Raw genomic sequence first — 26,995 nt, forward strand, 5'->3', positions numbered from 1 at the left:
TCTCCAGCCCCCTGTTACACTCTTTCCTAGCCAGACACTTTTCACTGTTATGTCGTTTTAATGTGTGCATGTGAAAATCAGAGACGTGATGAGATAGCTCATAGGCATATCCAAGAAGGTGAGGAGAAAAGGCTTTTTAAAGGGAAACTTACAAAAATGCTTTTTGAAAGGATCCCAGGGCTAGAAGTTCACCAAGCATGTGTATTTCCTTGGATTACAAGGAGATTAGGAAATAGAAGTTGGTAAAGAAAAGTCAGTTTATTTACAGCCTGGTCCCATTTGGAAGGGTCTAATCCCAAACCCTGCACCTGTGTCCATTTTATAATTCAGGAAGTCACAGGAGAAAGGCTCGAACACGTGTAGATTTAACTATGCAGGAGGCTAATCAGACACTGGATGTATTAATATGTTCTGCTTATTAATGAAGCCATGTTGATTAATCTCTTTTCTCTGCTTTCACTATTATTTATCTCCTTCATTGGTGTAATTTAGATGGATGACTGAACCTTTCTTGTTTGAGCTGGAAGAAAACAGGCTTATTTTCTAATAGAAGTACAGCATTTGCCTGCATGTGTGACTCCTTTGTTTCAAACTCTGTGACCCAAACAACTATTTAGATCTGTTTTTGTGCACACACACACACACACACACACACACACACACACACACACACCATTGACTCCATAAGATGCCTAAAAGCAAAATGAAAATACTGAGATGTTAATGTCCTTAACTTTTCCTGAAGTCATAATGGATTCTTGGAACAGCAGACTTTCTCAGGAAAGATACCCCTCAATGGAGGGCAATTATAATAGCCAATCCAGCACAGTAGGACAGGATAAAAATTTAAGAATAAGATTTAATTTTTCAGCCTTAGAAGATGGCTCAGTGGCTAAAAACCTTGGCACTAAAGCTGACAACCTAAATTTGGACCTCTGAAACCCACAAGATAGGAGAGAACTAACTTCCCAAATGCTACCCTCTGACTTCCTTATGTGCACCATATCCACTCACACTCACATATATTTTTTAAAAGTCTCTTGGAGTCTGGAGAGATGTCTTAATGCTTAGTAGCACTGGCTACTCTTCCAAAGGACCCAGTCTAACACCTAGCAAGAACATGGCTGCTTACAGTCATCTGTAACTCCAGTCTAAGGGGTCACACACCCACTTCTGGCCTTGAAGCATATTGCATGTTCATGGTTCTCAGGCATACATGTAGTTGAAACACCCATACACATAAAATGAAAATAATTTTTAAAAAATTTCTGAGGATAACACATTAAGGACTTTGTGGGGGAGAGGCTGGAGATGTAGCTCAGTTGACAGAATGCTTTCCTTGAGTGGATACAGGCCAGGGTAAGGTTTCTAGCACCATATAAACCAGGAATGATAATACATGTCTGTAATCCTGGCACTCAAGTTGTGGAATCAGTTCAAGATCATAGTCACTATGTAGCAAGTAAAAGCAAATCTTGGATGCATGAGGCCCTGCCTGAGAAACAACATTTGAATCAGATCTGTACAGCATTCTGTGAGTGAAAACCTGGAAGGAACTAAAGTATACATAGGAACTTACATACAGACTCATACAGCAGCATGCAAGACGGCTGCACAGGGCCAATGTTTGCAAACAGTGTCCTGAAGGAATTGGCAAAGGTGTGACAAGACCTGGGAATCCATCTGTGAAACACTGCCCACTAACTGGGACAGCATGGGTAATCTGTTGTCCTAAGGAAGACTCCCTTTGCAGAGGAATGTCCAAGCTGTAGAACAGGATGCTAAGACTTGGGAATGGATTACAAGAGAATCTGGATGAGAGTCAGTAATCTGGCCAGTCTTTTTATATCCTATATTTCAATCCAGCTTTCTCCCTCCACACCTACACTGTTTGATATCCATGTCATGTCAGGGTGCCAGCTCTGCCCCACTTTCTTGCCCTCACTCCTGCTCACGTTTGTTCCTTATTTTCTTTTGCTTTTATCCTCTCCCAATAGATATATTCTGGTCTGGTTTGTAGGGTGTCTGTTCCTCAGTCTCCAGAGAGACAGTGTTGTTTATGTTATCTGGTAGCCTATCTTTACCTCTTTCTTAGGTCTACTTTTAGCCAAAAATCCTTGTCTTCCCTTGCTCTTTTTCTGTTCTTAAAGATTTATTTATTTGGGGGCTGGAGAGATGGCTCAGTGGTTAAGAGCTCCAGTTGCTCTTTCATAGGACCCAGATTCAATTCCCAAGCACCCACATGGCAGCTCACAACTGTCTGTGATCTGGCACCCTTGCACAGACATACATGCAGGCAAAAATTTCAATGCACATTAAAAAAAATTTTTTTTTAAAATAAACCCTTTTTTAAAAAAGAGATTTATTAGGTGTACAGTGTTCTGCCTGCATGTATGCCTACATGCCAGAAGAGGGCACCAGATCTCATTACAGAGAGTTGTGAGCCACCATGTGGTTGCTGGGAATTGAACTCAGGACCTCTGGAAGAGCAACCAGTGCTCTTAACTGCTGAGCCATCTCTCCAGCCCTCCTGATCTTGTTTTTCCCCTGTAGATCCCCCTACTATTTATGTTCTCTTCCTCTTCATTGTCTCTATCATCCCAATACTAATCACTAATCTTACTGTGTTTTTCTTTGTACTTTTTGCTCATACCTACAATAACTAATATGTTAGTACACACAGTACTATCATTGTCTCTTTACTTCTTAAAATGATTAGTGCTCAAAGGATGATTGGTTTATACTTGACTGTTTACCCCTCTGTTTTCATAGTGAACTGCCCATGGATAGTGGTTGCTTTTGCAGACAGTATTCTTTGTACAGAAGAGTACTGGGGATAGAGCTTGGTGCTGTCTAACAGTAGAAAACAACTTCTGAACTCTCCTACACCATCATCTGCACCTAAACTACCTAACTCCTGATAGACAAGTCTCTGTAAAGGGCACCAGGTTTTTGTGCTCACAGATAAGCACCAGGGGAACCAGGAATGTTAAGCACCCATGCTCCTCTTTTCAATGGAAGGGATGTGTATACCTGTTTTTCACCCAGAAGGCTGTTAATAGCCTGGTGGTCTGTGCTATCTCTAGGGCCTGGCCACACAGAGTCCCTCAGACTATCATGTTTATCTCCCTTGCTAGACCGTTAGCTTTGTTTCTCAGTCAGGAGAACCCTCCTTAGGGGAGTTGGCACATGTGCTTTATAGCCTGGTGACCTCTACACATCTGTGTGACTGAGACCAAATCAGATCCTAGGCACTTAAGCTATAGAACCCATCTTTATGGCAGAGGTCGAATGTACTTTGCAAAAGAGTTTGAATGTAGTCACACCTTAAGTTTAGTGTACACATGGACTTGAGTTAATTGTTATCAGGAAACATTTTTCCCAAGTTGCACTGTAATTAAATATATTTAAAATAAAATGCCTGTTGTCAGACTCTAGAAGTATGAACCAATGCCAGCTAACTAAGTCATGTTGAACTGGATTTCCTTCTTGCTCACTCAGTTTCTCTGCTGGCCCTGGTGCTTACAGAGACCTCCACAAGTCTCAGTGTAAGTAAAATCAAAAGACAGTATGGCTTCTCTCAAATCTACCAATTTGAGAGTGCTGATACACAATGGGAATGGTTTAGTGGGAATCCTAAAGAACTCGATGGTGATGATACATGTGTTCAAAGACATGAATGAGGGCATGCATAATCTGAATGAATTCCAAGAGAATATATAGCTAAATGAGAAAAGGAAGTCACTGCAGGACATAAAAATGGAAATCGATTAAGACAAATACTGAAAATGAGAAATTCAACAAGTCAAACAGCTAAGTGGAGAGTCTTACCAATAAATCAATCATGGTGAAGACAGAATCAGAGCTTGTAGACAAGGTAGAGGAATTGGAATACTCATTCAAGGACAGCAATAAATATTTTTAAATGTATGAATGGCACATAAAAGGAAAAAATTGAAGCTGACTTACAGACATAGGAGAAATCCATCACAAAGACAATATAATTATATATTTAATATAATATGTGTATAATAATTCAATATAATTATAGCAGAAAATTTCCCAAATCTAAGGCAAGAGACATAACCAAGCTCGAGGCTTATGGAACACCAAATAGGATCAGAAGAGAAATTACCATTGTATTATGGTTAAAACACTGAATATACAAAACAAAGAAGGGGTATCAAGAGCTTATGAGAGGAAAAAAAAAAAAAAACAGGGCACATATAAAAGCAAGCTCATTGGAATAATAGCTTAGTTTTCAACAGAAACATTAAAAGTCCAAAAGGTGTGGAATGTATTTCAGGTTCTGAGAGACCATAGCTGCCAACCCAGACTACTATGCCCAGGAAAACTATCTTATATAGAATATAGAATAGAGAAACAAAAACATTGCATGATAAAAGAAGACTAGTGGGCCGGGCCAGGGTGGCGCACACCTGTAATCCCAGCACTCGGGAGGCAGAGGCAGGTTGATCTCTGTGAGTTCGAGGCCAGCCTGGACTACAGAGCTAGTCCAGGACATGCTCCAAAGCTACAGAGAAACCCTGTCTCGAAAAACCAAAACCAAAAACAACCAAAAAAAGACTAGTGGAATTTATGACCACTAAGCCAGCTCTTCAGAGGATACTGGGAGAGAAACTCTTCAGTCTGTGTGGACTGACACACATTAAAGAGAAAACAGGAGGGGAAGTAAAAGATGCTACAGCAATAGATAAACACATGAGGATTAGGGGAGCACACTTTATAAAGTCAACTAAGTGACAGATGAATACGCTCCTGAACATTCATGGTTTCAGTTGCCTAGTCAAAAAGACTAGCAGATGTGTATTTTTAAAAAAAGAAAAGAAAAAGGATCCCCATATGCTGCCTCCAAGCACCACACCTCCCTCAAGAGTAGAACTTATCTTAGAATGGAAGGATGAGGAAAAGGTATTCAAAGCAAATGGAGTTAGGAAACAAGTAGACATTGCTACTCTAATATCTGACAAAATAAACTTAAAAACTAATCAGAAGAGACAAAGGAAGTCACTTTGTACTGATTACAGGAACAGTTGTTCTAGACATTACAGTTCTAAACAAATGCATGAACACAGGTGAACCCAAATTCATAAAGTAAACGCTGCTAGACAGAAAGTCATAGACTATGAAAAACTGAGAAACATTATGGTTATATGATAGTTTAACAGATTAGAACATTCCATCCAACTAATATAGGATTCACTTTCTCAGCAGCCTGTATAACTTTCTCTAAAATAGAGAGGTTATATATTAGGGTACAAAGCAAGTCTGAACAAATACAGAAAAATTGAAATAACTTTGTGTTCTATTTGATTATCCTGGAATACAAGCTAGAAAGCCACAGAAACCATGGGAAATTCACAAAGTAGAAATGAAAACTATCGAATATGAATGAGTTGCTGAAAAAAGAAAATGTTAAAAAATTTCTAGTGTTGAATGAAAATGAGGATAGAACATACCAAAACCTATGGTCTACAATAAAAGCAGCCCTATGAGAACATCTGTCACTTCTGCAAGGCTCAGAACACTGGGGAGGAAGGGAGCAGAAGGGATGTGAGAGCTGGAGGAAGGGGTGAGGGAGCAGTGGGGAGTGCTGTCTTCAGGAAGGGGTGAGGGGGCAGTGTGGAGTGTTGTCTACATGCATGACATGGCCATAGCATTGCTGAACAGCAGCTGTGATATTTGCTCAAGTTTGGATGTAGTGGGTAGCCATCCCAGCCTTGGCCTGGAAGTTCCAAGCCCCATTAAGGCTTCAGTAATGGTCACACCCACAAGGCTGGGCTGAGGGAGAAAGCTGAAGACCCAGAATCAAGAGGAGAGGTCTCTCTCAGTTCTGGGACCCTGGACGCTGGAGGTAGACCAAGCAGAGTTCTCCAGAGAACACTGCTGGACTGCGCCATACCTTTGCCAGACCCTACAACCTATCCCTTCATTTGTAAGTTACCCCACAAAATAAACCTCCCTTTTAACTACGTGGAGTGGCCTAAATAATTTCACCAATATTTGGGTCCATAAATAAACACTGTCATAAAAGGGAAGGGTTCACAGGGCTCCTCCTCTGCATGTGGATTTATATATAGTTAATGATTGATGGGAGAGACATACTCTTCAGTGCTGTAACCACTGGCAATGTCTCCGTGCCCTTGTAAACAAACCCATGTTCAAGTTAAAAAAAACCAAACAAACAAACAAAAAAAACCACCTCATTGGAAAGAAAGAAACGACAGTTTTTGTTTGTTTGTTTGTTTTGGTTTGTTTTGTTTTTTGTGTTTTGGGTTTTTTTGTTTTTGTTTTTGTTTTTTGTTGTTTTGTTTTTTGTTTTGTTTTGTTTTTTCGAGACAAGGTTTCTCTGGAGCTCTCTGTAGCTTTGCACCTTTCCTGGACTAGCTCTGTAGACCAGGCTGGCCTCGAACTCACAGAGATCCACCTGCCTCTGCCTCCTGAGTGCTGGGATTACAAGCATGCACCACCACTGCCCAGCTGAAGACAGTTCTTTTTAAAGTCTTATTTTGTGTATGTCTGTGGGTCATTGTGTGCCATGACACACTTGTGTAGGTCAGGGGACAGTTTTGCAAAGACAGTTTGTTGCTTCTACTTTTACATGGATTCTGGGTACCAAACTCAAATCACCATTCTTGCTGGCCCTACAATATTATTTCTATTAGTCATTTATTTATATGAATATAGCATGTTATCACAGGCTCTAATAAAATTCACCTTTAATCTTAGCACTTAAGAGGCAGAGGCAAACCAGCCTTGTCTACATAGAGAGTTCCAGGCCATCTAGAGCTACATAGTGAGACTCTCTCAAAAAACAAAAACTTTAATTTCTAAACCCATGGACAATAAGATTACAGTAAAAGCAGTTTTTAAATTTCTCAGAAAAGTGAAGTAAAATTTGTGGATAACTTTGAAAAGTGCCTTAGATCGGGCTACTGTTGCTATGATGAAACACCATTACCAAAGCAAGTTGGAGCAAAAAGGCTTTTACTTGGCTTATGCTTTTTTTTTTTAAAAAGATTTATTTATTTATTATGTATACAGTGTTCTGTCTGCATGTACACCTGTAGACCAGAAGAGGGTGTCAGATCTCATTACAGATGGTTCTGAGCCACCATGTGGTTGCTGGGAATTGAACTCAGGACCTCTGGAAGAGTAGTCGGTGCTCTTAACCTCTGAGCCATCTCTCCAGCCCTTGGCTTATGCTTCTGAAGCTATAGTCCATTACTGAAGGGAGATAGGGCAGGGATTCACACAGGGCAGGGCCCTGGAGGCAGGAACTAGTGCAGAGGCCATGGAGGGGTGCTGCTTACTGTCTTGCTCCTCATGGGCTGGGTCTTCCCCCATCAATCACTGAGAAAACTCCCTACAGACTTGCCTACAGCCCCATCTTAGGGAATTATTTTCTTAATTGAGGTTCCCTCCTCTCAGTTGACTTAAGCTTGTATCAAGTTGACATAATACTACCTCCCCACCACCACCCCAAAAAAGTTTTGCTTTCTTTCTTGTTCTCCCTCTTGGTCTTTCCTGGGAGTCTTTGGGAAGTTCAAAACTATGTAGTTGGCTAACTCTGGAAAACACCAAGCAAAGTGTGCTGTACAAAAGCCCCATGACTCAGAAATTGCAGTCAGACACTGAGTAAGTCCCAGATTTCCCTTAATTGTCAAGTTGCTTTGCATCACAGAAAATGATAAATTCAAATTTTGATCATGGAAACAGAGGAAACAACACTGAAATCAGTTGCTTAAGAAGCAGATGTATCCACATTTGGGTTGGAAGGGTATTATTAATGATCAATTAAAGATGTGTTCTGTGTCTTACATACTTCACTTTCTAAGCTATTAGATGTCTCAAATATTTTCTGCTTCAAAGATCAAAATGCATCAAATGTGCACAAAATCAGACTAGCTGGATAGTAGGTAAATTGAACGCTTGAATGGGTTTTGTTCTCAAATAAATCCAGCTGACATGAGCTGACTCAAGAACAAAGTACATACATACTGCATTAATACTGATGGGTTCACTAGTAGTCATGTAAGCACTGCCACGTTAATTCTTGATTTTGCATATTAATGTGACGGTCAGGTGGATAAAACAGTTTTCTACTGGATAGAGAATAAGTAGACTTTCAACAAGGTATGTTCAAAGTTGATGGGGGTTGTTTGTTTTCTGGGGGGGGGGTTGTTAACTCATAGTTGTGGTAGTTTTATTTTTTCAAATTATGTAATTTATATGCATATAATAAAATAGGACCTAAAGGAAACCATGCCATAAAAATAGCCAAGTTGTTCATTATCAAATAACACCTTTAATTATTTGGTCGTTATTAGTCCAAAGAATAGATGCCAACTGAGAATCCCTGAGCTGGCTCTAACGCTACAGTGGACCACTTAAGGGGAGGGCCAGGTCCTCAATCCCGACCCACAACAAGCCATCTGGAGGACTGAAATCTGTTTCCCAGCCCTAGTTCAAACTACTAACTAAATGAGATACTTGGGAACATAAGGGGGGCCCCCCCGTACTTCAAAACTACTTCAGAAATTCTTGTCTGTAGCCAAAGGTGGCAACTGCTAAATTAGCATTTGGCTGTAATCTCTACACGCAGAAGGCAGAGGCAGGAGGATTATCGCAAGTTGGATGCCAGCCTGGTGTACATAGCGAGTTCTAGGCCAGCCAGAATACCCCTTCCATACTTGTGTTTCCATCTTGTAAATATATGAACATGTTGATGATAGTAGTGAAAAAGTAAAGGCGGGGTTGAGGAGGTGGGGTGGAGGCGCACTCCTGTAATTCGAGCACTGAGGAGGTGGAAGCAGCCCGATCAGTAATAAATAGTGCAAGGACCAGCCTAGGCTACATGAGATTCTGTTTCGAAAAAGAAAACAAGAACACCTCTCCACAAGTAATGGCACCGAGAAGAATCGCACTTGTTTTGTGGAATCACTTTCCAACGCCCAGCGCCCGAGGACTGTCCCCGAACTTGACTCCGCTTTTGACGTGCTAAGGCGTGCGCCAACCACAGCAGCTCAGCGAGCCTTTCCCGGCCCCCGCCCCGCCTCCCCGCGGCCCCGCCCCTGACCCGGCCCCGCCCCTGCCCGCGGCCCCGCCCCTCCCATTCCGCCACGCCCTCACCTCCCGCCGCCCGGCGCCGGTGTTGTCCAAGATGGAGGGTGCCCTATCGGCGCCGCTGCCCGTCCGGCTGCTGCTGTTCGTGGCGCTGCCAGCCGCGGGGTGGCTGACCACCAGCGCGCCCAGGCCGCCGTCCACAGCCCCGCAGGTAGGGCAGGGCGGGCGCAGCGGGGCCGCTCCTCTGCGGACCTCCGGGAGGCCGGTCGCGGCGGCGCTGTCCCCTCCCGTAGGCGGACAGGCCGGGGCCGGGCTGGACAGGGTCTGGGCACCCGGAGGATGGAAGGGGTGAGGCGGGGGGCAGTTCTGCGGGATGCCGGGCGGGGTGGGCCGCCCGTAGGAGAACGCGAGGAAGGCGCGCAGGCGCCCTGGAGTGTGGGGCCAAGCCTACAGCCCCCCAACTTGAGATTCGTAGCGCTTCCCGAACTGTCGCGGTCCTGCCTGGCTTGGCTGCCGAAAGTTGCGCGATCGCCAGTGACCTCGGGTGTTGGTTATGGCTGCTTCCTGGGTGAGAGCCCGGCCCTTGGGCCTGACGGTGTTTGTGCTGCCAGTTAGCAGCTTTCCTGGCCACCTGTGTCCGCTCCGCCGAGACCGGGAGGGAGCGCCTTTCCCCGCCCGGCCGCCCCGGCCGCTCCGGCTGGCGATGGGGAGAGGCAGAAGACCTCGCGTTCCCCGGCGTGGCTTTTTATTGGATGATAGTTGAGGGGTCCTCCCTGCGTCACGGGTAGGAGATGAGCTTCAGCATCCCCGGGGAACCGGATTCGATCGCTCGGTGTCACAAGCCTTACAGGTGACTGTACCTGGCTGACTCGGAAGACCATGCGTGGCATTGCAATATTCAGGGGCAGCCCATGTTTACTTTTGTTGCCGCGACATTTGCCTTTCTTCATTTGTATAGTCGGAAGAAGTTTGGAAAGGATAAAGTTCGAGTTTTCCCCAAATGACTTGAAACTTAGGAGATTGAACACCTTACTATTTTGGTGGGAACACACTAAATACAGAAGTGACTTACATGATAAATGCCACTTTTTATTTTTAAAAATTTACTTGTTACGTGTGTATGATGTTGGATCGGGGACATATGCCACAGAAGTGGAGATCAGAGGACAACCTTGTGGCGTCCGAGTTCCCCATGGTCATCTGGTTTTGCAATAAGTGTTTTTATAATAACCCTTGAGTCATCTCTCCAGTCCTTCATTTTACTTTTAATGTTTTAGAGTTATGCTATTACTCCTCTGGGTACAGAAATTACAAAGAAGCCGCAGGGTCAGTTTGCACACGTTCTGGATATTTAGACTTAAACACACTTATATATGTATGAAGTTGTACGTGAACCACAGTTGCTTCTGGGTAAAAAGCAATTGTATGAACAAGCACCAGGAATAAATATGGGGTGATTTTAAAGTTATGGAGGTATGGACTTATTTCCTCATTTTTGCAGTTTTGGAGATTCTTCCTGATCACTTATGAACCTAAGAAGCATTTGAACTCACTCACACAGTCAGAAAAAAAAAATCTTGCCTGCCAGGTCAAGCCCACAGCATTGTGGTCTAGCTTCAAGTGACTTCACCATTTTCTCTCTCCCTTTCTAGGTCTTTTGGAAAGCAGGCAAAACACCCATACACATAAAACAAAAATAAGGGTTAAAAAAACTTTTTTTAAGTTCTCAGAGGAAGAGCTGTGAGCTGGATCTGAATTTAATGTCAGATGAAAGTAAGAAATGGAATTCTCTTTTTGCAATGAAAGCATTCAAGAACATCAAAAAATTGTGTGTATATGTATATGAATATATGCATGTGAAATCATTCAAGAGTATCAAAAAAGATTGGTGTATGCATACATACATTCACTCGTGCACGGATGCACCACACTCACAAGTGTATGCTTGTGTGTGTAATTGAGATTGAGCCCAGGGTCTTGAACCTCCTTAGGCTCCACCATTTAGGTATGCCTCCATATCTGCAGGCAAAGAATTGAACTTGGTTTTTTTTGGGTTTTTTTTTTTTTTTTTTTTTTTTTAGGAAAAAAAAAACAAAGCAAAACATACCTGTGTCTTTCGTCTTTTATAAACCATGATGCTGCTAAGCAAACTCTTGAAAAGCAGAAGCTGTAAGAAGATTCTCAAACAAGGCTTTTTATGGGCTTTAGAAGAATAATGGCTTCTGATTAGCAGATCCTCCCGTGATGGGCGAGGGCACAGCCAGAGGAGCGGGAAGCGCCTGGTGGAGCGCACCTGCATCAGGAAACAGAAAGGATAGCGGGTGCTCAGCTGGCTTTCTCCCTTTTCTCTTTATATTCAATCCAAAGTAGTCCATGACCTGGTCCTGCCTACACATTCAGGATGGATCTTAAACCTCGGGAGATGCCCTTACAGACATACCCAGAGGTTATGTCCCCCAAGTGGTTCTAAATCCAGTCAGCTTGACTGAAGATTAACTATCACATACTCTGTCTCAAAATAAATAGGAAAAGGGTTGCGGTAGGGAGGGGGGCCAGTGTGCTGTGGTGAGATGGCTCAAGCCTCGTCATCATGCAGCCCCACTCCCAGATGAACTAGACCCATTGGCTACGCCCCTACTCCTAATAGAAAAGCTTTTGGTTAACAGTGACAGGTCCCTGTGGCCAGTAGTGCTCTCCTACAAAAATGCCTTCAGTAGATTTAAGGATTTGGGTTGATCAGGCCTTGAACAAGAGCAAAGGTACCAGCTGCAAACACTTACCCAAGAGGTGTGCCCAGGCGGGGTCAGAGTGGGTTCAGTAAGAAAGCACGGGTATCCATGGGCAGTGGAATCCTTACACAGCCTTGTAAATCAGGGACTGTTGCTGCACACGTGAGTGACTCTACCGCAGGACGGAAGTCCCAGGTAAACTGCTCTGCTTCTATAACGCCCAGAAAGAGATAAAGCTAAGCAGTGCATTGTTTAAAGAACACAGCTAACAAAACTGTAAAGAACCGTGGGAATGAGTAGTAGAAATCTTCTGTGGGGTAGGGGTAGTGGGCATGAGTAACATTCTCTGCTTAAACTCCAGCTCTCTGGGATCCAATGCCTTAGATATCTGAGAGCACCTGGACTCATATGCCCCACCACACCTAGTTTAAAATAATGAAAATAAATGTAAAAGTAATAACAGAAGAAATGGAAAAAGGACTGGTTATTCTCTGGGTGAAGGGCTCGGCAAATAAAAGCACTTGCTGCAAAGGCTGACCACTTGAGTTTGATCTCCAGAACCCAAAGGTGGAAGAAGAGAACCGATTTCCAAAAATTGTCCTCTGACCTCCACACATTGACCGTGGCGTATGTGTGTCTGTACTCATGTGAACACATACAATGATAGGAATCACATTTTTTTTAAAAGAACTGGATTATTGTTTTTGGTTGTCTTTGCTCTTTTGGGGGGCCTGCTACCTAGCTCCCAAATAAATCACACACAGAGGCTTAGTCTTATGAATGCCTGGTCTTAGCTTGGCTTGTTTCTAGTCAGCTTTCCTTAACTAAAATTATCCATCTATGGGGGGGGGGTGTTCGAGACAGGGTTTCTCTGTCCTGGAACTCACTCTGTAGACCAGGCTGGCCTCGAACTCACAGAGATCCACCTGCCTCTGCCTCCTGAGTGCTGGGATTAAAGGTGTGTGGCACCACCGCCTAGCTCCGTCTACTTTTTGCCTCTGGGCTTTTCCCATTCTCTTACTTCTGTAAATCTTACTCTTACTCTGTGGTTTGCTATGTAGCTGGGTGGCCCCTGGAGTACTCTCCCTTCTCTGGTTACTTCTTTTTTCCTCCCAGATTTCTCCTTTTATATATTCTCTCTGCCTGCCAGCCCCACCTATCCTTTCTCCTGCCTTGCTATTGGCTGTTCAGTTCTTTATTAGACCATCAGGCATTTTAGACAGGCACAGTAACACAGCTTCACAGAATTAAATAAATGCAACATAAACAAAAGTAACACACCTTAAAATAATATTCTACAACAGGTTATTTTCAATTTGTAAATGTGTATCTACCCAACCTATACATTTGTTTTGCAGGATGGCATCAGAATTAATGTAACTACCTTGAGAGACAATGGGGAGGTGTCTAAAGAACAGGTTTGTCTCCTTTTGACTGTATTTTTAGTATAACACTTAGCCAGGAATTTTTACTAATCGTATCAGTCCATTTTCTGTTATTACAGTGAAATGCCTGAGGAAACAGCTGTGTCAGGCTGTAACTGACCTGGTTACCCACTTTGCTAATGAAGCTGGGATGGCAGCTCATGCCTGTAATCCCAGCATTTGGAGGCAGAGGCAGAGGCTTACCTCAAGTTAAAAATCAGCCCGGGCTTCTTAAGTAGTGAGATTGTCTTAAGAAACCAAAATCCAAGGACTGGAAAGATGGCTCAGTGATTAAGAGCACTGGCTGCTCTTGCAGAGGACCTGTGTTTGATTCCCAGCACCCACATGGCAGCTCACAACTATCTGTAATTCTTCAGTGATGGGGTCCTAAGGGGGATGAGAAGATAGAAGAGTTAGGGTCAGGAGGTCTTACATAAGCTATGTCTTATACAAGGCAAGCTTATTAAGAAGTATGGTATCTTGTATGTGGTTTTCATGAGAGGAATGGGGCAATGTCAGCAAAAATCTCTGGGAAGAATCATCTGGAAGCCAATCAAGCAATGCTTCACAAGGGGAACACAGGCTATTTCAAGGGTGTTGGAGGGTGGACCTGGGACTGATAACTGTAGCCCCTTGGAGTAGGAAGAGTGGGGTTCTCAGATCGGAAGCCATTGCTAGGTCTGCCAAGCATGCTTGCAGTTAGTGGAACACTGTTCCTTCTCCATACACCAACCTAGCCTTCAACATGGAGCTGCAGTTCCAGGGGACCTAGTACCCTCTTTGTCTCTTAGATACTACACACACACACACACACACACACACACACACACACACACACACATACACACATGCACACACACACTGTGCACAGACATACATGCAGGCAAAACATCCATACAAATAAAATAAAAAGAAATAAATTTTTAAAAAAGGAAACCAAACAAAACCAAAGCCTCAGACAAAACCAAAAAGGCTTTTGTTGTTTGCTTTTCACTTAGTTGGAGAGGTTCAAGGGCATATTGCAGACATTGGTTTGTCTCTGGTCTCATGGCCACTGGTACCACAGTGATAGGAGCTCACACGAGAACAAAAGTGTGCATTCCAGATACCAAATGGGAGAGAGACTGGGGTCCCACAGGTCCTGTGAAGACACTGTCCCAGGGATTACACGTCTACCACTAAAGTTTGTATCTTCGAGATCCCCACTTGAACATCACCACACTGAGAGACTAAGAACACATGAATCCTTGTGGGACAAAAAGTATCTAAACTATGACTCCTGCCACACACAGAGTTACATAATATATTTTTGACAGGAAGAGTTTGTTGTCATTTATAAACCATTGGAATTAATGTATATGCTGCTTTATTTTAAGGTTGTTCTTAACATAACCTATGAGAATGGACAGGTATATATAAATGACTTACCTGTAAATAGTGGTGTAACCCGAATAAGCTGTCAGACTTTGATAGGTGAGTACTGCTAATGTTTCCAACATTGCTCTGTCTTTAATACTGCTAAGTTAGTACTGGATGTGATAAAGTTCCTCTTTAAAGTAATAGATTATTTCTATTGTTGTAACTAAGGCATTTAAACTATGTTGATTATTGATACACTGCTTGCTCCTTCATGAGACTGGCGTTTAGTTTCCGGTAGGTTAACAATTTAAGAGTAGGCATCGATGTGGACTAATAAGAGCCCAAATCCTGCAAATTCACAATTGCATAAAATTAACAGATATTAATTGTATGTCTGGTTCCTATTTATTTCTTTTACTCATCTGTCAACAGAATGTTTCTTTTTTAAGATTCATTTATTTTTATGTATATGGTGTTTTGTCTACATTATATCTGTGTACCACTTGTATGCCTGGTGCCCAAGGAGGCCAGAAAAGGATGTTGGATCCCCTGGAATTGGAGTGGTAGGCAATTGTAAGGTGCCTTGTGAGTCCTAAGAACTGATCCCAGGTCCTCAGCAAGAGCAGCAAGTGCTCTTAACTGCTAAGCTAGCTCTTCAGCCCTTTTTTCTTTTTAAACTTTAAGTTTTTTTGTTATTTAAAGAATCAGATAATAAGCCGGGCGGTGGTGGTGCACGCCTTTAATCCCAGCACTTGGGAGGCAGAGGCAGGCGGATCTCTCTGAGTTCGAGGCCAGCCTGGTCTCCAAAGCGAGTTCCAGGAAAGGCGCAAAGCTACACAGAGAAACCCTGTCTCAAAAAAAAAACAACAACAACAAAAATCAGATAATATTATGTTGGGATATACCATTTTATTTGCATAAACAAAATAATATGGGAAGTGTCAATATTCTGTGGCTTGTGAGAAGCAGTGACCGGGCCCAGCTGGCACTGAGGTAGGGAGTTAAGTGAGGGATTCATGCCTGGCAGCAAGCAACATGGAGGGCATTCTTTGAAAGCTAACTGCTGCGGTGAGGAAGTCAACATGGGGGGCTTTTGTTGTTTTTAATGTATGCAACATTAGCAATATGAGATTCGGAAACTAAAGAGTTACCGCTCTGGTGTATTTAAAACTACACTTTTCCACTGTTGATCTCTTATGTCCTAGGCTGTAGGCTTAGACATGCTGACCAGGCTGGGGCACTAGTGAGGAAACAGGCAATGATTTATTTAATTGATTTATTAAACCCTGCACTATGGTAATCAAACTTGGGTTTCCCTAGTCCCAGCTACTGGGCGGCTGAAGTGGTAGAGTCACTGCGGCCTTGGGTTTGAAAGCAGTCTGGACAACATAGTGAGGGAAGGTGCAAACTGCCTGCCCCAGCTCAAAACCTTTTTTAAGGTGCTGGAGCTATAGCTCTGTGGTAGTACATTTGCTGAGCAAGTAGACAGCCCTGGCTTCCATCCACAGCACCACAGCAAACATAATGAAACCAGTTCGACACTAAAACGGTACTTCAAGGTTATGAACGGTAAAGAACACGAGGGAGTTGCTCATGGTAAAGGAGTGGAGCCCATGATGAGGCTCCTCCCCGAGGGAGGGCCAGCTAACAGTGCTGGCGTTAACCAGCGTTACACCACGGTGGCATGTTCCGCTCACTGTGAGCATGGCATGGCTGGTTGTGAGGAGGAGACTATAGCTGAGGATAGTTAAATGGCTAATGAATTGGGGATCAGCCGTTCTGGGTGAAAGGAACAGCCCTTTCAAGGCTCACAGTGAGTTTAAGCCACTGGGTATGCATTTAGAATGTATATCTGTGTGCTTCCTTCACAAATTAGTCCTTATATTTGGGAGGCAGCAACTGCATGCTCATCTTGTCGCAAATTGATTGGTGTATGTTGCTTTAAAAAAAAAATGTTTTAAAGGTTTATTTTATGTGTGTTGCAGATGCCCGCAGAGCCTAGAAGGGAACATTTGTCCCCATATGAGCCATGTTAAGCCACCTGCTGTGGGTGCTGGGTTCTGAGCTCAGATCCTCTGATGGAGTAGTCAGCTCTTAATGGCTGCACCGTCTCTCTAGCCCCTTCCTATGCCTTTGTGGGACAGCTTTGTTATGTGCTCAGGCTGGCCCCTGCTGCCTCAGCTGCCCGAGTGCTAGGATTCTAGGCATGCACCACGATCCTGGCTGTTTCATTCTTTTGAATTTTGTCTTTAACTTTGAGACTTTCATCCATGTATACAATGAAATATGGTCATATCTTGCCCATCACCATGACAGGGGTGGGGTGGGTTGCAGACCCCTCTTACCCTCTTCCTACTCCTGTCCTCTCCAGCTGTAAAAAGTCACCCACTGGGTGCAAAGAATCAAGAACACCCCAAAACAAGAGAAAGAAAACTCGAAAGTAAAGCCACACAGCTGGCATGGGGTCTTCTCTCCCTGGCTGCATCTTGGGGGTGAATAAGTGACTTGTGAGTAAGCTGACTTAGTGAACGGGACTGACTGTCTCGTGGCTTGCTCTCCATCTGTGCTGTGTCGCTCTTCTGGCAGCCGACATGGAACCACAGCAGAGGTACTGTCACGCTAGCACACGTGGCATATTCAGACCGCAGACCAGGAGGCATTTCCTTTGCTAATGAGTGGAAGCCTCTGGACGGACTTGGCAGCTCATCCTGCTTTTATAAACCTGAGACTGTTCAGGTCAAGGATGAAGGAAGCCAATACAATGTGTTGTCCTGTTCCAAGTAAATGTCATAGAAATCGTCAACTACAGTAACAGCTTTGGTGGTAACTTGGGTCCACATCCAGTCTCACCGCTTTTTTTTTTTTTTAATAGTGAAGAGTGAAAATCTGGAAAATTTGGAAGAGAAAGAATATTTTGGAATTGTCACTGTAAGGATCTTAGTTCATGAGTGGCCTATGACGTCTGGTTCCAGTTCACAGCTCATTGTTATTCAAGAGGAGGTGGTAGAGATTGATGGAAGACAAGTGAGACAATGTGCTTGTTGACTGGGGGTGAATTTGTGCTGTGTGCAGTGCTGAGTGGTTTTGTTTCTGACTTGATGAGGAAGAAGGTGCCTGTCTCAGTGACTTTTCTATGGCTGTGAAGAGACACCATGACCACGGCGACTTAGAGAAGAAAACATTTAATTGGGGCTTGCTTAGTCAGTCCATTATCATTATGGTGGGGAGTGTGGCAGTAGGCAGACAGGCATGGTGCTGGAAAAGTAGTTGAGAGCTAGCTACACCCTGATCCACAGGCAGAGAGAGAGAGAGAGAGAGAGAGAGAGAGAGAGAGAGAGAGACACAGACAGGCTGGGCCTCAGAGCTCACCCCCTGTGGCATACCTCCTTCAGCAAGGCCACACCTCCTAATCCTTCCCAAACAGTTCCACTAACTGGGGACCAGTCATTCAAACGAATGAGCCTGTGGGGGCCATTCAAGAGACCACAGTGCCCTAGAATTGTCTGGATTTAATCATATGGTATTTTTGTTGTTTTTGCATTTTGCTTTTTAAAAATCTCACATTCGTATACCTTTATGTCATTTGAAATGTGATGAGCATCAGCACATGGGGAGAGTGAAGGGACTTGATTGTGTTCATGGCTCAGGGATGTGTGAATGAAACTGCATTGAAGGTGTAATGCCTCCCAGGGTGGGAGGGTGTAAGGAGCAACCGGCTGAATAGGACATGGGTTTTAGTTACAGAAATCAAGGGGGAAAGTTCACCTTTAAACTAGGGCATTATTTAAAGTAAAAGGTACTTATTTTTTTCTTTCATAGGCTCAACAAAAGGATGTTACCGAAATTGACATTTTGGTTAAGAACCAGAGAATACTCAGACATTCAAACTTTTCCCTTCCTTTGGAAGAAAGCATGCTTTATTCTATTTCCCAAGACAGTGACATTTTGTTTACCCTTCCCAACTTCTCCAAAAAAGGTAACTTAAAAGACCACTATTTAAAATGTTAGTGAAATTATTTTTTCTTATATGCCTTTTCTTTTTTCTTTTTGTTTTTTCAAGACAGGGTTTTTCTGTGTAGCCCTGGCTGTCTTGGAACTCACTCTGTAAACCAGGCTGACCTCAAATACAGAGATCCACCTGGCTCTGCCTCCTGAGTGCTGCTATTAAAGGCGTGCACCACCACCAAGCTTACCTTATATACTTAAAAAAAATTTTGTGTGTGTGTGTGTGTGTGTGTGTGTGTGTGTGTGTGTGTGTGTGTGTATGTGTGTGTGTACCTCCAGAGGCCATAAGAGTCAGATCCCTGGAGCTAGGGTCACAAGATGGGTGCTGGGCACTGAACTCAGGTCCTCTGAAAGAGCAGCTGGCACTCTGAACCAGGGCCAGCCCTCCAGTCCTCTATGTGCCCTTAAGCATTTTTGTCATTACTTACAAATGCTGCCGTATATCTTTACTTACTTAGTGTATTCAGAAATAGACTCCTTTAAAAAAGTATTTTGAAAGTGGGACCAAAGCTGAACTTCTACATTTTTATTTTGTTGGGTTGTTTTTGAGACAGGGTTTCTCTGTAGCTCTGGCTGTTCTGGAACTCACTCTGTAGACCACTACACCTGGTAGAACTTCCACATTTTATTGTATTTCCTTCCTTCCTTCCTTCCTTCCTTCCTTCCTTCCTTCCTTCCTTCCCTCCTTCCCTCCCTCCCTCCCTCCCTTCCTGTTTGTCTGTCTGTCTGTCTTTATTTCGCTAGGCTCTTACCCTGTAGCCCAGCCTGGTCTGTAATGTGTTAGGTAGACCAGGGTCGCCCTGGATTTGTGCTGCTCCAGCTTCACAAGTGCTGGGGTTACAGGAGTGAGCACCATGCCTGGCAGAACGGGAAATTCCGATTTTCTGTGTGACAAAACCATAACTTCTGTAGCCCTGTGTAGTGGTCTGAGAACACTTCTTCTTCTGGTGTTAAATAAGTAAATAAAATGCTTGTTCTCTCATGGTGGAACGTATGTTAGGATAGAAATCGCAGATAATATGATGTGCTCTGTTAGGGCTTGTAGAAGATGTCAGCATGCTGCTAGCATTTGATAACTTTGTTCCCTCTTCAGTAGGAAGCATAAGTTCCTTGCAGACCACTAGCCATTACCTCATTGGGAATGTGGAAACCACTGTGGAGGGAAATGCTTTACCTGGCAAATTGCCCGAGACTCCCCTCAGAGCAGAGCCTCCGTCTTCATACAAGGTAAACCCGATACTTAGTGCTATCTTCATGTGGTCATGTGGTGTTACTGTAAGCAGTTACGGTTATTCTTTTTTTTTTTTTAGCTGAGGATCGAACCCAGGACCTTGTGCTTGCTAGGCAAGCGCTCTACCACTGAGCTAAATCCCCAACCCGTTACGGTTATTCTTCATGTGGTGTTACCATAAGCAGTTACGGTTATGGTGAAGAAAAGTGCATCCTTAAAATGAGGAGGAAACCATAAAGATAGCAGCCGGGTGGCGGTGGTGGCGCACGTCTGTAATCCCAGCACTCGGGAGGCAGAGGCAGGTGGATCTCTGAGTTCGAGGCCAGCCTGGGCTACAGAGCGAGATCCAGGAAAGGCTCCAAAGCTACAGAGAAACCCTGTCTCGAAAAGCAAAACAAACAAACAAACAAAAAGATTAAAATAGTGGATCACTTTTAATGATGGATGCATCACAGTTTTGTTTTTTGTTTGTTTTTCAGTTTGTAGCCTAGGCTGAGCTCAAACTCATTATGATCTTCCTGTCTCCATCTCTGGGGTGCTGGTACTATAGGTGTGAGTCACCACACCTGGCTCACTAGGGTTTGTTTTTTTCTCTCTGTGTGTCGGTGTGAGTGTGCATGCACGCTCACCAGAGGATAGCCTTCAGGAGTTGGCCCTAGGAACCATACTCAGGTCATAAGGCTTGGCCACAAATTACTCACTGAGCTACCTTTACCACTGGGCATTATCTTAATCTTAATGTAGTATTCAAGGTGTTCCTATTTTCTTCTATAAACTTCATTTAATGATAGAGTCAGATCGTAATTATCAATGCCCAGGATTTCATTTGGTTGGGAGTCTTCACTTCCACAGTTCATTCTCAAATCTCCATTCAGCTCCCACCTTGTAACTCACAGGCGCAGTGTGCCCTGCAGATCCTCACCATGATTGGCTGTGGGTTAAAATCTGATCTGCCGCTTACTAGTTATGTGACCCTGGGTCAGTTCTTAGCCTCTAACCTATTTCTCAGGTGAACCTATGCTTAGGCTATCAGGTAGTGTAGAATATTTTATCAGGGTGCTGTAAGGAGTCCGATGGGTATTCCATGTGAAGCTACATTGATGTCTCCTAAGAACATTTATGTTACACCTATAGAAAGAGCTCTGAGAGTGTCCTAATATGTCTGCTCCCAAATGGCTAAGGTCTGTGCAGGTAATTCTCGCTGAAGGGCGAATCGCTGATATGGGGTTGCTGGAGTCTAGATTAGATGGGCACTTTGCACTGTGGTACAAGGAGTTTACCCACCAACCCCACAGCTCCCCAGAGTGTTCTTGAGTGTGAGCAGCAGGAAATATTAGGAGGATTTAGAATGTGGAGATAAAGAGATAGAAAATACAGGATAGCCTCAAGAGGGCCTGGAACCTATTCCAACTGGCCTATCTCTGCCCCAGGGTATTTATGGAAACACCAAGGGGTGGAGCAAAATACCTCCCCCAGCACAGCCAAGTGCAGACCATCTCAGACACCTGCACTCAGCCCCGTGGTCCTCATCATCCTCTATGCGGACCTGCTGGGTAAAACCTAGGAACCTGAAAATGGGCTCCCACACTGTGCTATCTCCATCCCCCACCTCCCAGCAGGCCAGCCTCAGAGGAGACTGTCTTCATAGCCCATGGCATGAGTGCCCACATTGGTTCCTTTCTTGCTCTTAACATGAACATTTCTAGAGCAGTGGCACTTCCCCAGTGCAAAAGCTTTGGGGTTTGATTCTTCCTCTCCTTGTCTTCTACCTGCAACAGTGCTCAGTTCTCACTAGTGTGTCAGCATGAATACTCCCTTGACTGTAGACCTGCAACAGTGCTCAGTTCTCACTAGTGTGTCAGCATGAATACTCCTTGACTGTAGACCTACAACAGTGGACAGTTCTCACTAGTGTGTCAGCATTGATACTCCTTGACTGTAAACCTGCAACAGTGGTCAGTTCTCACTAGTGTGTCAGCATTGATACTCCTTGACTATAAACCTGCAACAGTGGTCAGTGCTCACTAGTGTGTCAGCATGAATACCCCCCTTGACTTGTAGTTACACAGCCTGTGTCTTGGGAATATAATTTTTAAGATTGTAAAAAAAACAAAAAACAAAAAACAAAAATGGGTTGGGGATTTAGCTCAGTGGTAGAGCGCTTGCCTAGCAAGCGCAAGGCCCAGGGTTTGAATCTCAGCTCCACACAAAAAAAAAAAAAAAAAAAAAAAAAAGTGTAAAAAAAATTTATTTAGGGACATTTAAAATTTTGTTGTCGTGTTATATGTGTCCTGTGGTCCCCCCCATCCCATCACTGTGGAACTAGGGAAAATCACTCATTTTTGAGCTTTTTACTCCAAACCACACTTCTTTGTTTTTTACTTTTTTTCTTGAGTTAGCTTTGACACACACATAACACTGTTATAATCAAGACACAGGTTGTTTATGTCAACCCAGAGCCAAAACATTAAGAGATTCTGCCAGGCATGGTGGCGCACACCTTTAATCTCAGCACTCGGGAGGCAGAGGCAGGCAGATCTCTAAGAGTTTGAGGCCAGCCTGGCCTACATAGTGAGTTGCAGGCAGCCAGGGTTCCATAGAGACCCCATCTCTAAAGTAAAGAGAAATTTTAAATTTTAGTTTATGGAACTGATTCAAACTCTCCTTCTAGGTAATGTGCCAGTGGATGGAAAAGCTCCGGAAAGTGCTCTGTCGGTTCTGGGGCAGTGTGTTCCCAGTGTTCTTCATGTTCCTGAACGTCATGGTGGTCGGAGTTCTGGGAGCAGCAGGGGTCATAACTGTGTTAAAGGTGCTTTTCCCAGTTTGTGAGAACAAGTAAGTACTTGGTTTTGAGACGTTATTAATCTTAACTATCAAAAAGTAAGTTATAGCATCAGGTGGTAGTGGTGCACAGCTTTAATCCCAGCACTCAGGAGGCAGGGGCAGGCAGATCTCGGTGAGTTCGAGGCCAGCCTGGTCTATCTGCAGAGTGAGTGCTAGGACAGCCAGGAGGTTACACAGAGAAACTCTGTCTTGGGGTTAAAAAAAAAAAAAAAAAAAAAAAGTTCATTGTATTTTATAGTAGAAAGTATAAAATTAGGGTAAGACAGTGGAAGGAAAAATAACTTTTTCTAGCCCATTTTCTAATTTTAAGGGAATTAAAATACATTTATGTACTACTTGAGATCACAGTCCTTTCAGAGATCCAGTCATGAAGTGGTGTTGCTAAGTCTCCATGGAGCAGGAATGACCAGGAACACTGGGAATGCTGCATGCACGGAGTCAGTAAAACCATACCTGTCTCACCTCCAAAGCATCAGATCAGCCAGTGTCAGGAGCCCAGCAGGGTCTTCACCACAGCACCACTCAGAACAGAGACAAAAGCACCAAATGCCCTTCCTCTGCTGCTTGTATGAGGCAGGGACTCATGCAGCCCAGGTTGGCCCCCACCTTGACCATGAAGCTGAGGATGGCTTTGGACTACTGATCCTCCTACCTCCCAAGTGCGGGATTGCAGAAGTGTGCCAGCAAGCCTGGGTGTCCTTGATTTCATTGGCTCTCTGTGGCCCCTGGCAAACAGGTTCTTTCAGTCCACTCTACTCCTAATTATTTCTGACTCAGCTCTCACATGACAGGTCACCGAGTTATTTTGCTGAATGGCCAGGGAAGGGTTAAAGTGGCCACAGAATTCTGAGGGCAAGAGGCAGAGAGCCTGTAGAGATGCGCTCACTGCCCACTGTTAGGGATCAGCACAGCCCATTAGCTGCTCAGACACTGGCTAGCCTATCAAAGTACAGTGCTGGCTCTAAACAGCAGTTCCAGTAGGTCTGGCCGGGTAGGAACAGGTTTGGGAACATTGGTTACCTGTTAATCCTGATGGCCTGATGACTGCTTAGTTTATGGGTGCTGCCAAACTCCAGTCTTAAGTACCTGCTCTTTTTGTTGTTCAGCTTAGGTGTTTTAGATGGGTCTCCCTATGTAGACCAGGGCTTTGAATTCATGAATGACCCTCCAGCCTGTGCCTCCTGGGATTCTAGGTGTGTGCCACCACACCTGGCTCATACAGGACACAGGTGAGGGGACTGTATTATCCGTGGATCTGGTGTGCTTGGTAACTTCATTGGCCTGGTTTCTCTAATGTTTGTAAGCCCATATGCTTCTCATTTGCTAAGCTAGGAGCTAGTCAACTTAATTCAGTCATCGGCCTTTGCTTTAAGCGGGTGCTCAACAGCTGCTGGTGACTGAGTTGTAAGAACAAAATAGAGTCAGTGTGTATCAGTGCTTGCCCCCAAAATGAAGCAAGCTGTGACATTATATAATAAAATGGCAGATATTGTTTGCCACACAGAGTAACTGAGAGCAGCAGTCTGAGCATCACTGTGCAGTCAGCTTGATTTTAAGTTGAGCTCGGTTGCTGTTTTAATGGGAGAAACTTGGAAATAGTAATGGAAGATCTTGGATTCACTATGCAAACCTATTGTGTGGTCACAGATTTTAGTGACAAAATAAACATCTAAAGATTGAGGTTGTACAAGGACTCCTATTTGCAGTAAGGCTTGTTAAGAAAGGGAATGGCTCAGTTGCCTTTAGCCTACTGGCTATGGGTGGGTTAGGGCTTCTGTTGGTCTTTTCTGTGTCAAGCACACAGATTGCAAGCCCAGCGCCACTTAGAGATCTTTGGCAGCAGTTAACTCTGCAGCTCACACATGATTGAGCCTGTATGATAATGAATATTCAGAGATGGGTAGTACCTGGGGGGCGATCACCAACCTAAGACAGAGCGCCTGTGTGGCCTGGACAGGTGTCTCCATGACAGGTAAGGTGACCTGCTGACATCCCACGCAACCTAAGTCAGAAACTCATTTTTTAGTAAAAAGGGGGGACCTGTAGGGCCCTGGGCCCTGTTTTGGGTAACTGTTGCCTTGCTTGCTGACCTTGACCTTGATATCCTCCCTATGCTAATTTCCTGTGGGGTTCCCCCCTCCTGAATGCTTAAGGGAAGTTCCTTGCCTGTATATCCAGCATATTGAGTATTAACAGCTTAGATGCAAGATTGTAAAACATGAGAAGTGAACTTCTGCCCTCCAGGGGTTCTCCCATTGTGCTGTAAGCCTGTATTTTAAGACCTCCTCCTTCCTTCAATAAACGGCATTCGGCATTCAAAAAAAATTAAAATTTAAAAAAAAAAAAAAAAAAAAGATTGAGGCTGTGCTTCAGTGGACAGTGACTAGAAAGCTGCCTGGGCTTTCCTCTTCGACAGCCTATACCAGTCTAGGGCGATGACAGCTCTTGCCCAGAAGACTTTGCTCTCCTTCCTGTAGGGCCAGGCAGTGATCTCTTCCCTTCTAGTTCATCAGCATGTTTGGTTAAAGAGAACTTGGAGCCAAGAGTTGGTACAGCCTGTACACACCATGGGAGGGAAGGTGAACTGTACTCTTGAGTGGTGCTGTTTACCCCAACCTTTGGAGATGGGGGACACTGGCAATAACGATGTATCTCGTGTTACAGAGGAATTCTTCAGGTGGAAAAAATGGACACCATGTCTGTGGCACCTATCATCTTATATCCAGAGGGCTCTGAGCAAACAGCAGAAAAACTCCAAGGTAAAACATGTATTTAAAACACCGTCTCCAACCACGGACTCTGGATTGGTCTATCGCCTCCAGACTTGCCATTTGAATACCATTTTATTTAAATCATTAATCAGTTTATACATAGAAATTGCCAAATTCCTAAGACTGCCTGAAAACTGACCTTTACAGTGCCAAGTTAGAGTTCACCTCGCTCCACACACGGGCTGGCTGTCCAGATGAATTAAGAGAAGATTTAAGTGGAAAAGATGTGACTGTGAAATAACCAGAAAAAAATGGCGAGACAGAACGCCACATTGCCAGCAGCTCCCAGGTGCCTTTGCTGCAGAATCTATCCATTTGATTACTATTGTAAGGTTTGATAAGAAGCACTTTATGAAAAATTCTACTTTAAAAGCTGAAGAACTTAACACTTTTTTTTCCCTCAGTACAATGTGCCTTTATCTCACACACAAGAAGTGTATCATGGTCTGTGTCTGTGCCAAAACTGCTTACCCTGAATACACCAGGACTTAAAAGTAGTAGTGACATGTTCTCACTCTAAAATAAACTTTTTAAAAAAACAATTGCTTTATTTTTAATTGGGGGGGGCAGCTATGTGCACATGAGTACAAATGCCAGTTGAGGCCAAAAGAGGGCAGGCATTGGATCCCTACAGCTGGAGTTACAGAGTGGTTGTGAGCTTCCTGACATGGGCACTGGGAACCAAACTTGGGTGGTGTAAGAGCAGGAAGCATTTTAACCACACAGTTCTCTCTCCAGCCCTCCTTACCTTCCATTAATAAGATACAAGTATAGCTGTTTGGGTTAAGTTTACCTAAGTGAGAATCACTCACTATATAGTGGTGTGGTATAGCTCCGCTCATTCACATGACAAAGTGAAGCTCAGATCTTTCAAAGAAGCTATCATCATCATGGAATTAAAGAGTGTAGCCTCAGCTTCTGGCTGTAAGTATAGTGCTGTTTATAAGCATGTTTCATCTTGTTATTGGTCACTCAGATTGGCCTGTTTCAACGTTATCTAGTACACAATCTTACTCTGTGTGGTCTTTATTTTTTTCCCATTAAAAATTTTGAAAGCCAGATATGGTAGAGCACACCTATAATCCCACTACTTAATGACAAGGAGGAAGACCTCGATAGGCCACATAGTGAGACTGTCTCAGGTTCTTGGTTATAATCCATTTTGGAAACATGGCCCAAGCTTGCTGTTTTGCTTTTTTTTCTTCCTACAATAGTAGGGACTTGAACCAATAAACACCAGGAAAGCTCCAGGCCTACTGAGGAGAGAGGAGGGGGAAGATGACAAGTGTGATAGTGAAGTTGAATCTTGTCTGCTTTTTGGTACTTTTCGTATGTAGTCCAGGCTGGTCTCAGACTCACCAAGTAGTTAAGCATGACCTCAATCTTGCATTCTCCTACATGCTGGAATTACAGGCAGGTAACACTATGCTTGGTTGTATGCAGAGCTGGAGATCAAACTTAAGGCTTAATGCATGCTAGTCAAGAACCCTAGCAACGAACTATATCCCTAGCCCTAGCTGGATTGTTTTAATTAATTATGGTGTG

At 43.9% G+C, this 26,995-nt stretch overlaps 1 protein-coding gene across 2 annotated transcripts; it reads left to right on the forward strand.

Moving 5' to 3' along the window:
• Positions 1-9,138: 9,138 nt before the first annotated feature.
• On the forward strand, positions 9,139-26,007 carry Ginm1 (glycoprotein integral membrane 1). 2 transcript variants are annotated; one of them, XM_036169138.1, is made up of 8 exons: positions 9,139-9,298; positions 13,175-13,234; positions 14,617-14,713; positions 17,472-17,623; positions 18,419-18,575; positions 19,698-19,831; positions 22,507-22,670; positions 25,344-26,007. In XM_036169138.1, the coding sequence occupies exons 1-8, from the start codon at positions 9,185-9,187 to the stop codon at positions 25,453-25,455; spliced, it is 990 nt and encodes a 329-aa protein (XP_036025031.1). In that variant the 5' UTR covers positions 9,139-9,184; the 3' UTR covers positions 25,456-26,007. The 2 variants fall into 2 exon arrangements, with proteins under 2 accessions (XP_036025031.1, XP_036025032.1); XM_036169139.1 differs by having other exon boundaries at positions 19,701-19,831.
• The last annotated feature ends 988 nt before the right edge of the window (positions 26,008-26,995 follow it).

Source organism: Onychomys torridus, chromosome 19, assembly GCF_903995425.1.
Source record: "Onychomys torridus chromosome 19, mOncTor1.1, whole genome shotgun sequence".
Taxonomy (NCBI): Eukaryota; Metazoa; Chordata; class Mammalia; order Rodentia; family Cricetidae; genus Onychomys; species Onychomys torridus.